A 13,336-nucleotide genomic window follows, 5' to 3' on the forward strand; every position below is an offset into this window, starting at 1 on the left:
GTGGGAGGAAGTGTCTTTGGGCCGGTTTTGCCTTGGGGCCAGTTTCTTGAGTGCCCTGAAGGGTCGGCCTTGTTTCTATATGATGCAGGCTTTCTCCGAGTTGACGCTGCTGGCTTTTGTCTCCCGCTCGTTTCTTCGGCCGAAGCAACCGCCTCGCTCGTCATGTCCGACAACTGATCTCGCTTTAGTCTCTTCCCGCCTATCGAATCAGTGTGGTGTGCCGTCGATAGATCCTCTTCAATGTCCGAAGCGGAAGGATTACTCCAATCTCTCTTCCAGCAGAACCATCTCGACCCCAAGAAGATCGGCACCGGCCGACGCCGATGCCTCAACTGCCCTTCGTTGAGCCTGGGCTAGTCGAACCCCACCAAGTCGACATTCAAGCGCATCAGCCTTCCCTCTCCATTCATTCACTGCCTGTCCGTCACTTTGCAACGCACAAGAACACAGCGAATGGAGCGAGGCTATCCTGAACCGGCCAGATCGCTCCGCTGCCGACCAGTGCGTCCGGTCAGACGGAGGTGACGAGCTGTTCTGGACTACATTACATGAGTACGGCGGCACTGTCAACTTCGATACCTACACTGAACACTGAAAATTCCTCATCATTGTTCGGTGATGTATGCTGTCTGGACGCTTTTACCACACCTCATCGACCAGCAGGGGATTCCGAGCTTGGCTCAGCGGACGGGTCAGACCTGGCTTTTGTTTCCGAGGTCTACGACCAACCGCCCGAAACACTGTATACCGCGTCGGAGACATGCGATGACATTGGAATTATTATCAATAATGAGCTGTTCCGAGTACCGGAGTTGACGCTTTCGATCTCTTCCATAACCGGCCAAGCTAACAACACTTCACCCCTGACGCCAGAACCAACTCTTCAAGAAGCAACCCTCAATCTGGTTGACGGCTGCCTCTACACCAAACCTTCGGCACCCTCACCTACGCCATCCCACAAGCACACCAAGAAATCGCTGTCCTGCCAGCGAGGCTGCTCTCTCTCCTTCGCGAGCCCCAAGGACCTCCGACGGCACTACGGGTCCGAGAAGCACGCGAGGGGGACGGTGATCAAGTCGTACCGGTGCCGCTGCGGGTATTCGACGTCCCCCGGGAATGATCATTATCGTCGGCACCTGCGCGGCATCGCGGAGTCGCGGCCGTGCCAGCTTCGGCGACCCTTTTTCGAGTTGCATCTGCCGGCGGGAGGGAGACGCAGGGCGATGCCGGGATACACCTACGTCACATCGACTCTTGCAAGGAGGGACGCGGGGTCTCTGGGAGGCCGAAGAAGTCCCGGGGGTCCGAAGCCCTGAGTTTCTGATGGGCTATGATGGAGGTTGACGGGCACAAGCCTGTGGAGAAGTGGACATCGAAGAAAGCAATGTCGTGGGGGAATCAGAACAGAGATGGCACGGGAAGCGCTGCGATATCAAAATGTCAGAGGTTTCTGTCTCTTCTGTCTGTTTTCTAGACTTTTACGCCTTGAACACACAAGCATGGGTATGGGCATCGGCGGAAGTGCCTGCTGATTCTGTGTGTTTTCGTCCTTTTCATATATATGTAGAGGAAATTTCTGACGTTGTCGTGCCTGATTTATTTTTGATGTCTAATTACTATCGTGATGTGAAAAAAGAACGACAACCATCTCATCGTATTGAGGTATGACTACTGAAGACCAAACCTCATTATCATTTATGATTTTCCAAGAGAAGTGACGAACCTTACCTCACAGAACAACGATTAGAGACCGGTACCATGCGAAATGAACCCGAGACACCTGGGGAAATGCTTCTATCAGTGATCAATTTGTCCTTGCTGATTTCTTATTTGGCGGAAATTCTCAATTATTTACCTTGCTAATGACTCCGATTTAACATGGTGTTAAGCCTGCAACTTGCAACGCTAATCTCCTTTGGATAAGAGCAACAACAAGCAAGTAAGACGGCGTCCACCCTATCAAAGCATTGGCTCTATATATATGCTGGTAGCAGACATCACTGTTGGATTGCTCACATAATCACTCCGGGTCTCCAGCAAAGAGACACAGAGACTAAGAAGACTCATGCCTGATCCAGTCACTCAAGGGGACTTCTTTTATAGCAACCTTGTAATCAAATGCAAAACTTTCTGGGAAAATATCGCGAGGACGGCCGTAGGGTTGGGGCCGGTTTTGGAGACTGCGACTTCTTGCTGTCGTTGTCTTCAAACAATTGGCCCCAAACCGGCGAACGACTAGGAAGACTCAAGGTGAGGGATCTGGAACCGCTTTCCCAAGATGCTTATAAGCAATCGACATTGCCATAAAAGTGACGAATTGTTCCAGAAAAAAACGAATTATTACGTTCCTCTCGGGCTGGCAACTCCTGAGTGACGAGTGGCAACTCATTCTATAATCCCGGACCCGAAGCCCCGAAATCTGAGGCGTAACCATCATGACAAAACATCAAGAGTGAGCAGGCATGGACGAACTCTCCCGACGCCTGAGAAGAACGCGGCTGATCTAGCAACCAAGGCAACAAAACGCAACGGCCAAGACTTTGACGCGATCTGAGTTGGCGAAAGTGGCAACCGACACGTTTGGATGTTCTCTAGGAACCTGGACTTCTCAGAGTTCAAATGAAGAGCCATGGAACAACCTTGGGGTGCGATGTGCGCCTGGCAGGAACCCAGGCCCGGCCGGCAAAGAACGGCGTGCTTCACGGACCTGGAGTGAGACAGCTACCCATGGCGGTGACAACGGGGGTGTATAGGTTGCAAGGGAGCCTACACATAAGTTGAGCAGTGGTTGTTGGAAATGCTGCGGCGAGAGGTTGGGTACAGCCAGTGGTCGTATTACCACATGAAGAGACAACCGGAATCAAGTCACCAGTATTTCGTTTTTGAATTACGCTATCTCACTTTATTAATGCTCAATTTAATTCTAATACGAGTCTCTAAGGGAGCCTGCCGACAGGATAGAGCGTCTTTCCACCGGCATCACCATGGCTAGGCGCATTAACCCAATCTTCAATCCTCTTCGACAACACACTACTCTTTTCCTCGACGTGTTGGTAGTAGAGATGGGCGGATATCCATGTCAGGAAGAAGATGATACCCGCTGCCGCCGTCCACCCGAGGGCCAGCGTCCAGGGGTGTTCCACGGCCTCGGACATGGGCGGGTGGACCGCGTCTTGCGGCCTCAGCAACGTCCAGAAGAAGTTCCTCAGCGGGTCCTTCAGGATGATGGGGGGCAGCTGGTGCACGAGGTACCACGAGAAGGAAATCTTACCGAGATACTGCAGGACGGGGTACTCGAGCGGCCTCGCGACGCGAGGGGACGTGGCGACGACCGAGACGACCATCAGCCCCCCGAACGAGTGCCAGCAGGACCGGACGACGGAGAACTCGTACGGCGCGGACGCGGTCCAGCGCCTAGAGCGGAGAGATGCCAGCCAGCGGTAGCCGGCGTGGGCTTCTCCAGTGCCCTCGTCGCCCTCGAAACACATGAGATACAGGCCACCGAAGAAAAGGAGGGTCTTGGCTGTCCTGGCGAGCCTGGCTCTGATCGAAGCAGGTCTCCGGGAGAACAGCTTCGGCGACCCGGTGATGTACCACTCGTGCTCCTCTTTGACGAGGGCCACAGCCTCGGCCAGCCACGCGCCGCCGAGGAAGCAGAAGAGGTCCCAGTAGCCGTGGTACATGAAGTACGCGGCGAGGAAGGCCATGCCGGCGAGTTTGTGCGGCGTCTTCCACAGAGAACAGCCGAGCAGGGTGAGGTAGAGGACGCAGGACCCGCGAAAGGTGACGGGGATGGTCCACATCTGGTTGTTGAAGTTCTCGTGCCACGCCAGGTTGACGGGCTCGGCGATGTCGACGAGGTAGTCCAGGAGATAGCGCACATGGCGGGCCGGCGCGGTCCAGGGCTCGAGGCCCCGGGTGACATGCTCGGCGAAGGGCCGGGTCGTGATGCCGGCGAAGTAGGCCAGGTGCGCCATGACGGTGATGGGAACGATGGGGAGGTACAGCCGCAGCCAGCGGCGGACCAGGGTGCGCTGGAAGTAGCGGGAGAAGGCCGAGTAGTCGCCGCGGCGGGCGGACGCGCAGCTGTGCGCCATGGCGTAGCCGCCGATGAGGAAGAAGAGCGGGACCATGGCGTGGACGGCGAAGGGGATGCGGAGGACGGGCAGCTGGAACAGCCAGCGGTTCTCGGAGGCCGGCGAGGCCCAGAAGGAGTTGTATGGCGCGGCGAACTCGCTCATGGCGTAATGGTTGTACGACACGGAGACGGCGGCGACGGCGCGGATGCCGTCGAGCCAGCGCATCCGCTCCATGGTTTGATTAGATGCCTGTTCTCATGGGACGAGAGTGCGGATGTGCTTGGGGATGTAACCACTATTGGGAAAGCTGTGTATTGTGAAATCTGCCTGTCCTTCGAGGTATTATAAGTGTTGGTAAAGTTACGTATGCTGTAGGCTCTTTAGACTGTGACTGCAACGAACGACATATAACAAACAGGGCATCTGATGTCCAAGATAGATGGTGAACCACGGCAACGTGCCGCCTCCGGACTATGTAGCCGTAGATCATGGCAAGAGATTACAGATGACAGCCATGAACGGGACACGCAGCGAGTTGTCTGATCCGAACTGTTCACTAAACAACGACGGGTTTCATCGGTTCGGGAGGACCAGACGACCGGGTTTCGTAGATTGCTTCAAGTTGGGACTGGCCTGACTCGTCCTCTGGGCCTGGGACGCAGCCCGGAACTCTAATCGGATGTGTTCACGACCAAGTTGAACCGCTGGGATTAACGTTAGCAGCCCTCCCCTCCCCTCTCAATCCGTCATGGACGATCAGACGATCCGTTCACAGGCTTTGCAGATTCCGGTGTTCGGTTGAAGTGTCGTTCTGCAGATCAAAGAATGTAGTGTGTCTCGGCCTCGTCGTCTTTTCTCCCAGCAGGGTGCGATTAAGCGGTGGGAAAGGCTTCTCGTTTTGCCTCGATTCTATCTATAGCTTCTTCCATGTTTGTAAATGATGGTTCCATTATCATCAGTGTTTGTTTGTCTTGCGCTTCGAGGTGGTCTATCTGTAAAGTGATACTTATCATGCACGGCACATATCCATCATGCACGACAACACAGACAAACAGGAACACAATTCTGCATCACTCGGAACGCCCCGACGCGGCCGCGAGCAGCCTAGGACGTGTGTGCATTCCACAGCGGATCGAAACTGGGCAGCAAACCGGTGTTGCAAGACCCGATACGTTTGATTGTCTTGGTTGAAACTGACAGTGGAATGTATCATGACGACTTAGTCGTGATGATACATTCGAATCCATGGCGACCCACAGCAGCTTTCGGGAATCCTCACCGACGGAAATACTCTGATTATCACACCACATCAACAATCGGTCGAGATTGGCATGTGTCCTAAGAGCGTGTTCCAAATCCTAGTTCAAACTATCAGGCTTGATAAGTAGTGAAGTCTCCTACACAGAGTTCAGACTGATTCCGTTGGTGCCCTGAGCCAAGACTGATTTCGCCATTAATTACGGTCCCTACCCAACAAACATAACGCCTACCGCCGAACGCAACCATTCTCTAGGTTTCCGCCTTTGAAGCCTCACTTACTCACCATGTCCAAGGAAGAATTGGAGGCGCGGAAGCCATTCCTGCGTTGGGGAATCCCACACACCAGGAAACACTTGTACACCGCCATCACAAAGTACAACTCTTGCATCTTTCCGATCACGCTATCGACGACAGTCTTCTGTGAGCAGACCAGATCACTTTTGCCCCCAGCACCCCCTGGCGAGTGTCGGAACCCCGGCGAATGTGTGACTGATGCCCGGAGAAAACGCAGTGCTCTGGAAGCTGGCCAAGACGACCAGCCACTACGACAACTCCGTGTCGGCCAACAACCAGTGGAACTGGGCCACGATCCTGCAGACGGCGCTGATGTTCTTTGGACTCATCGCCCAGATGCCGCCGTACGTGTCCGTCTTGGGCTTGTGCATGCCCATGCGGCCCGGCTCGTACGCGCAGGCCCCGGCGAAGCGCGATTTCCGGAGCCTGAGGGTGTGCCTCGTGACCAAGGGCACGAACTTTGACGTGAGTCCCATGTGTTTATGTTTAGACTACACCTTATGATCGCTCTACGGCACCGTGTGAGATGACGACTAACGGAGGCTTGGAACCGTCACAGACCGTCGTCAGGGCCACCAGGGCCTGGATGCCGCTTCAGAACATGCCGGGCGTGCGCTTCCACGTAGTCCTGGACGACGAGAGCAGGGAGGTCGAGTTCCGACAGGCGCTGCCCTCGTTCGTCCAGATCGTCGTCGTGCCGTCCGCCTTCGCACCCAGCAAGGCAAAGTACAAGGCGCGCGCGCTGGAGTTCTACCGGCGGAACCAGCAGCTGAGCGCCAGCGACTGGGTCCTGCACCTGGACGAGGAGTCCATGATCGACGCCGACGTCATGGACGCGTGTGTCGACTTCATCACGAGGACCGACCTGGACGTCGCCATGGTATGTGATGTCTCGCCCCTTGCCGCCGCCAACCCCCTGATCGAATCATTGAAACAAAACAAAAGGGTTTACTGACCGTGTGCGTGTGTGCCGACAGGGAACCCTGCATTACAACGACGTCAACCACTGGAAGAACGGCTTCCTGACAACGGCCGAGACCCTTCGCAGCCAGGAGGACTTTGGCAAGTTCTCCTTCTCCGTGCGGACGCGCAACAAGCCCATGCTCGGGTGGATGCACGGGTCCTGGATCGTGATCAACGGGGCCGTGGAAAACGCCGTGACGTGGGACACCGACTGCCAGGCGGAGGATTTCTGGTTTGCGTACAACGTATGTTTTAGCCAATAACCACTCTCCTGTGCTCTCCGATACACCGATACCCCCGATACCCCCAGGAAGAGAGAGAAAGAGAGAAACCATCCAAGGAGGCTGATACCGAGACTAACACGCTTAACGCAGTCTTCAGCCAAGGGATACAGGTTCGGCTGGATATGGAACACGGTCCACGAGCAGCCCAGCGAGACGTTCCGGGACTTCTGGAAGCAGCGCAGGCGGTGGTACACGGGCATCCTGTCCATCCCCAGCGTCCTCGTCCAGGTCTCGCTCATCGTGGGCGTCATCGGGGAGTTTGTATACTGGGTCGGGTAGGTGTTTTCTCTCTCTTTCTTTCTCTCTCTGTCTCTCTCTGTCTCCCTCTCTCTCTCTCTCTGTTTTGTCGTGCCCTGTTGAGGAAGGGGGAAAAAGAAAAGGGGAACATGACATTGACAACCGTTCGCAGTCCCGTCTATACGCACCTCGGCGGCTCCTTCGTCATCCCCAAGTGGCTTTACCTCTGGGGCCTCTGGCATCTCGCCGTCGACACGCACAGCCTGCTCGTCGCATCCTTCATGCAGGACCTCACGGCGCCGGCGGGCGTGACGTGGCCGCAGACGGTGCAGCACGCCGTCGGCACGGTCGTGCTCGCGCCGTTTGTGCGTCTCGTCCAGGTCGCGGCGCTGATTACCTGCATTTTCAGCCCGGCGCAGGGGTTCGCCATCGTGTCCAAGGCATGAATGAGGGGCGGGAGAATGGTCTGGTCTTGCCATGGTGGAAGATGGGTTTAATATTAGACTGATTCAAAACGTCATACACTGTTTGTGAATGCATGCTCCAAGTCCATGACGCAACTCGGACCGAGTCGCCCAGCGGACAACACATGCGGGGAGCTGAAAGAGCGGATAACGGAACGAGGTGATATACAGACGATTGGAAAGTCAGCGACCGGCTACTTCGTCCTGTTGAAGCACTGCATCAGGGGAGCAGTATGAAGACTCAGAGAAGCACAAACAGGGGAACTCGGCTTGAGCAATCCGAGGTTGTTTATGACGGGCAGTCTGTTGTGTCAAAGAAAGCATAACAGTCCCTACATGCAACTATGGACTCTGTCGTTCGGAGGTTCCCAGTTGACTGACGGTGAAGCCGGGACCGACTGATCTGCGGACGATGGAGGCTTCCAGAGACCCGTCAACTCGTCACGCCATCAATATTGGGAGTGAGTGAGGGAGCGAAAGTGATATTATAGAATCCACTTTGTGAGCACGTCATGTTTATAATCCGGATACATTACATAACAAAGGAGACTCCCAGCAGCACGTCATGTATATATGTACTGAAAACATTACATAACAAGCAGGCTTACCGCAGCACATCGGTAATATCAACTGCAAAATCCAAGGGTTAGATGGATCCACCATGGGGCCGAGCCGTTTGCTGCATGCGCTTCTTCAGTCTGAGCTGGACCAGCCATGCCGGGGTTATTTGTGGTGTTTTGTTTCTCGCAAGGGGGGGGAGGGGGGGGGGGGGGGGACTGGGGGATCCGAGACAAGCAAAGTCGCCTCGGGCGGATTCAGGGATCCGCTAGGCTGCTCGCTCACCGGCCTGGCGATGAAGACAAGATTTGTCCGTCAGGTTGGAAATCAGACACCAGTCGTCAACATCCTCTGCTTATCTGTGAAGAGCACCTTATGCAGCCACAAATGAAGGCGATCCCCCGTGAGGGGGTTGCCCCATGTCTTGAACGCGTGCAAGGTACAACGGGATATCCCCCCCCCCCCCCCCCCCTGGAGGACTCTGAATCGTGACCCCTGTCTATCAGTACGCCAGTCTAACCAACACTGAACCTTATTGCCATCGATCGACACGGCCCATCCGAACATGCGGGCCTTCCAGACGAGCTCTTATCTGTTCGGCGATGCTCCATCGTGCGGGACACGGTGGCCGGCTGCGGCGACGGGGAACAGGAAGATAGGTTCTCATATTAGTTGTAAGATGGTGAGAAATGGAGCGAGGAATGGCCACGTCATAGAGACCGAATTTGCCTCCCACCACCAGACGAAGAGTTGCTTTGCTTTGCTTCCAATCATTAGTATCATTATTGAAACTATTGTACTGTACTATACACTTCCCCAACCAGGTATCAACTACATTACACTAGACTACACTAGACTACAACTCACACACCCTAGACGGCATAGCCGCCTGAGTTCTTCTGCCTCGGCTCGCTGCCGGCCTCAAAGGTGCCGTTGGGCAGCAGCCTCACGCCCTGCGCCGTGCTGCCGCCAGGGGCGACCCAGGTGACGTTGACGCCCAGGGTGGTGAGGTAGGCGGTGGTGGCGTTGTCGTAGGCGTACTCGAAGGCGGCCGTGTTGGGGCTCAGCTGGTCGTGGAAGCGGGGCTCGGCGAGCGACTGGGGGACGGTGAGGTTGCGGTCGAGCACGTTGTGCAGGTTCTGGATGGTGGCGGTGATGATGCGGCTGCCGCCGGCGGAGCCGATGACGAAGTACAGGCGGCCGTCGGGCTGCTCGACGATGACGGGGGAGATGGAGGACAGCGGCCTCTTGCCGGGCTGGACGTAGTTGGCCGGGCTCGGGATGAAGCCGAAGGCGTTGCTGGAGCCGGGGATGCTGAAGTCGTTCATCTCGTTGTTCATGACGAGGCCCGTCTCGGGCACCATGACCTGGGAGCCGAAGAGGAGGTTGACGGTGGTGGTGAGCGAGACGGCGAGGCCGCTGGCGTCGGCGGCGGCGATGTGCGAGGTGCCGGGGGTCTCGAGCGACTCGATGCCCTCCGGGTTGTAGTACGAGACGTTCTGGGTGGCGGCGTCGTCAATGCGGGAGCGGACCAGGGCGCCGGTCTCGGGGGTGATCATGCTCCGGGTGTAGGCCGACAGGCCGTTGACGAAGGACGGGTCGCCGAGCTTGGTGCGCTGGCCGTAGGCGAAGCGCATGGCCTCGTCGAGGCGGTGGACGGTGACGTTGCGGGCGCCCGGGTTGCCGAAGCCGTCGTAGCCGCCGACGATGTTGAGGGCGCTGAGGGCGACGATGCCGCCCGAGGGCGCGTTGCAGGCCGTGAGCTTGTAGCCGCGGTACGAGATCTGGGCGGGCTCGCGGACGGCGACGGTGTAGTTGCGCAGGTCCTCGAGCGTCATGGTGCCGTTGGCGCGCCGGAGCGCGGCGATGGTGGCGTTGGCGATGGCGCCCGTGTAGAAGGCGTCGACCCCCTGCCGGCCGATGGTCTCGAGCATGTCGGCGTACCGCCGGCGCGTCATGGTCTCGTTCAGCTTCACGCGGTACCCGTTGGGCGCGAAGTCGATGGCCCACGCCGGGTCCTCGGTCAGGAAGTTGCCGTTGGGCGTGACCGAGTCCATGTAGCGGACCAGGTCCTCGTTCACGCGGAAGCCGTGGCGCGCCACCTTGACCGCGGGCTCGACCACTTTGGCCCAGGGCAGCTTGCCGTACTTCTTGTGGAGGTGCTCGAGGCCACGCAGCTCACCGGGGACACCGCTTCGGGGGGAGGTTGTTAGAGATTTTGATCAAGTAGTATATATGTCTAGGTGGACAGAGAAGAAAGGAGAAGAGAGGAGAGGGGAAGAGAGGAGAGGAAAGGAAAGGAAAGGAGGGGAAGGAAACTCACCTGGCCAGACCGCCGTAAATGCTGGCTCGCGTGTTGTTGGTGTACATGTTCTCGAAGGCGGCGGCCGGGGCCGTCTCGCGGAAGTCGATGAACTCGTAGGTGCCGTTGCTCGAGCGGACAAGCATGAAGCCGCCGCCGCCGATGCCGCTGTGGTACATGCCGACGACGCCGACGCAGAGGACGGTGCCGACGGTGGCGTCGGCGGCGTTGCCGCCCTCCTGGAGGAGGTCGGTGCCGATCCTGCTGCAGATGTCCGTCTCGGAGGCGACGGCGCCCAGTTTCGGGATGGTGCTGGTGCTCAGGTCCTGGCTCGGGGCCGCGAGGACGGGCTGCGCGATGCCGAGGAGCAGCTGCGCGAGGGCAGCGGATGTCAAGGAGAGCTTCATGGCGGGTGACTCGAGGATTGGGGGGGGGGAGGGTCACTCTGGAGGGGCAGCACGGTGTACCGGGCGGGACGAGACGGCTTGGCTGGGCTGGGCTGGGCTGGGCTGGTTCAGAAGAGAGGGCTTCAGGAAACCGACGATGCTGGGACCGGCGAGGTCAAGTTTTAATATGATCAAGATGAATGGGACCTGGATGGTGCAATCGACATGGAGTGAGCTCATGCCGGGAGACGCCCACAGTTCCGACTCAGGTTCATGTATGTATATGGGCCCCCGGCCGGCTGAGGAGGGGAGAGTGGGAGGAGGGGGGGGGGACTATTGCTTTCATTTCGGCAGCCTGCAGGTCGGTGACGATCGCCAACGGCCAGTCCACCCTATCGGAGTTGTGGAGATAGCCTTGGAGGGCGAGAGAAAAAGATAGAGAGCGGGAGATACGTTGCGATTACACGTACAGAGTTTGGTAATGGGCTAGGTAAGGTGTGTTGGTTGAGACATTTTGTGACCTCTGTGCTAGCTTTTCCCCGCAGTGGTTATCGAACGAGTCCTGTTTCCACAGTGATGGGGAGATGGAGAGATAGAGAGAGAGAGAGAGAGAAAGGGGAAGAGGGCTCGGGGACCGCGGATAAGCTCTTCCAGGTTGATTCACCGATACCGGGAAACAAACTCTCTCTCTCTCTCTCTCTCTTTCTCTCTCCATCTCTGCATGTACCTGTTCGCCTTGTGAAGAAACACAGCTACAGGGGCCAGGCCGGTTGTGACGTATGACCGCCTGACTTGAATCTGAATTGAGCAAGTGAGCAAGCGAGCAACGAGGGAAAACAACCAACAATGCCTCGTCGAATGAATGGGGAAACAAACGCCAGGGGCATGATTGGTTATTGGAGGGTTGTTGAGGGGGAGGGGGGAGGGGGAGGTCCGAGGAGCGAAGGGGGGGGGGGGGAACCCTCTTGGAGAAAAGAAAACAAAACAGTGAGAAATATCGAAGGAAATGCCGGATCGAATCCACAGTGGAAATATTCAGCGGGGTTCAGATCAATAAAAAACACCTTCCTATTCCGGATAGCTCTCACGGCATCCCCGGCGGCCCCGGCGGGGGGGGGGGAGGGCGGCAGTCTCGAGGGGACATCCCCGGCCGGCCAGGAACCGTTGCCGGCCAAGGTCAAGTTGCATTAATGCTCCCCGCATACTGATAAACTGATAACACCACAACGATAGAGAGAGAGAGAGGAAAAGAGAGACAGTAAGGCCATGCAGATCTCAAGTTGTTCCCATGGGTCCCGTCCTCAAGTGCTCTCGCCTTGCTTGTTTGAGGCTGAGAACATTCCAGGCGTAAGATTTGACAGTGATTGACCCATTGACATCCCTTATCAGATGCAGCCTTTTCCTGGCAGTTTTCGTTTCTCTGGATCGCACAACTATGGATACTCAGCTGTTTCTGTACACCTCGCTTAGACATATATATAGTCGTAGATCCAACCTGCAAAGAGTGGGCCGACAAACACAACCAACCTCGTTCATGCGTGATCAATCATGACCTTTTGGAACAGCAATGCCGCCGACCAAGAGCCGTGACTGCACTGGTTGCTACCAGCTCCAACTCTCGACCGCCCGGAAGGCAAAGCTTGGAATGCCGCAATCGAGACGCTTTATACCTCGGGTCTAGACTCTCAATCCAAATCCAGGTGGGACGGTCTGGGACGAAAACCTATTTGAACGGCCGTTCCGTTGCCTCACTTTTCGAGGCTGGGCCGGCAGACTCGGCTCCGTTCCGTCGTAAACACTGGGAAACGAATGCCAACGTTGATTTGGATTGGGGCTCGTTATGTGGAACACACTCCCAGGCCGCATTCGTCGGATGTTATGAGCTGCATCGCAGCGTCTTCTAAGAAAGAGGTCCCCCAACCCCCCAAAATAAGAAATGCCCGTTCTTTGTTCATTTCGGAAGGTTTGGCCGTGTGGCGCTTTTCTACATCTTTTTTTCCCCTCATTTTTATTATTTTACCCTGCACCGAGAGCGACGCCTTTCAAGAGACTGGTCACGACTGACAACCAGCCCTCTCATCCAAAATAAACAAATAATTGAAAATCGAAAAAGAAAAAGAAAAGGAGGTTGCAACCGTTATTACAGCCAAGCTACAGAGATGATACCACTGATGATAAATTCACATGTGCTTCACTACTGTTGTAGCTCAAGAAGGATGCCATCGGAAAGTCATGGGCTAAGAATGGGCAGCTAAAGGGCACCATACGCACGTATCGTTCCAGACATCTGTCCAAAATGACAGTGAAGGCTCATGAATGACAGGAACTAGATAAGGAGACAGGGAAAATGCTTTCGGAGGAGAACGTTTTCTCCAACAATTACTCCGTTGAGGCTGTTCGGCGATCAATTCCTCGCGCGGAGACCTTTTCGCAGTTTTACTTCTGGTGTCGTTGCTCTGTTGAGGTCGGAAAGCTTCCAACCTGCACACAACAAAAAAGACAACAGCAG

The 13,336-nt window shown here is 56.2% G+C and overlaps 4 protein-coding genes across 4 annotated transcripts; 2 read left to right on the forward strand and 2 right to left on the reverse strand.

Annotated features, from left to right (window-relative positions):
* The first annotated feature begins 10 nt into the window (after positions 1–10).
* Positions 11–1,547, forward strand: CDEST_08983 (Putative Zinc finger C2H2-type). The gene has a single exon (XM_062925142.1). It carries the CDS (start codon positions 549–551, stop codon positions 1,314–1,316), a length of 768 nt encoding a protein of 255 aa, XP_062781193.1. The 5' UTR covers positions 11–548; the 3' UTR covers positions 1,317–1,547.
* A 1,389-nt stretch (positions 1,548–2,936) lies between these two features.
* On the reverse strand, positions 2,937–4,313 carry CDEST_08984 (Putative acyltransferase 3 domain-containing protein; the record flags this gene model as incomplete). The annotated part of the gene is made up of 1 exon (XM_062925143.1): positions 2,937–4,313. One exon carries the CDS (start codon positions 4,311–4,313, stop codon positions 2,937–2,939), a length of 1,377 nt encoding a protein of 458 aa, XP_062781194.1.
* Positions 4,314–5,623: 1,310 nt separating this feature from the next.
* On the forward strand, positions 5,624–7,563 carry CDEST_08985 (Putative glycosyltransferase 2, beta-1,4-mannosyltransferase Bre-3/Egh; the record flags this gene model as incomplete). The annotated part of the gene is made up of 6 exons (XM_062925144.1): positions 5,624–5,759; positions 5,851–6,098; positions 6,160–6,513; positions 6,611–6,841; positions 6,971–7,155; positions 7,290–7,563. The coding sequence occupies 6 exons, from the start codon at positions 5,624–5,626 to the stop codon at positions 7,561–7,563; spliced, it is 1,428 nt and encodes a 475-aa protein (XP_062781195.1).
* A 1,258-nt stretch (positions 7,564–8,821) lies between these two features.
* CDEST_08986 (Putative gamma-glutamyltranspeptidase, nucleophile aminohydrolase) lies at positions 8,822–11,113 on the reverse strand. Its single transcript, XM_062925145.1, has 2 exons — positions 10,463–11,113; positions 8,822–10,332 (listed from the first exon to the last, which is right to left on the reverse strand). Exons 1-2 carry the CDS (start codon positions 10,846–10,848, stop codon positions 9,012–9,014), a joined length of 1,707 nt encoding a protein of 568 aa, XP_062781196.1. The 5' UTR covers positions 10,849–11,113; the 3' UTR covers positions 8,822–9,011.
* Between the last annotated feature and the right edge of the window lie 2,223 nt (positions 11,114–13,336).

Source organism: Colletotrichum destructivum, chromosome 5, assembly GCF_034447905.1.
Source record: "Colletotrichum destructivum chromosome 5, complete sequence".
Taxonomy (NCBI): Eukaryota; Fungi; Ascomycota; class Sordariomycetes; order Glomerellales; family Glomerellaceae; genus Colletotrichum; species Colletotrichum destructivum.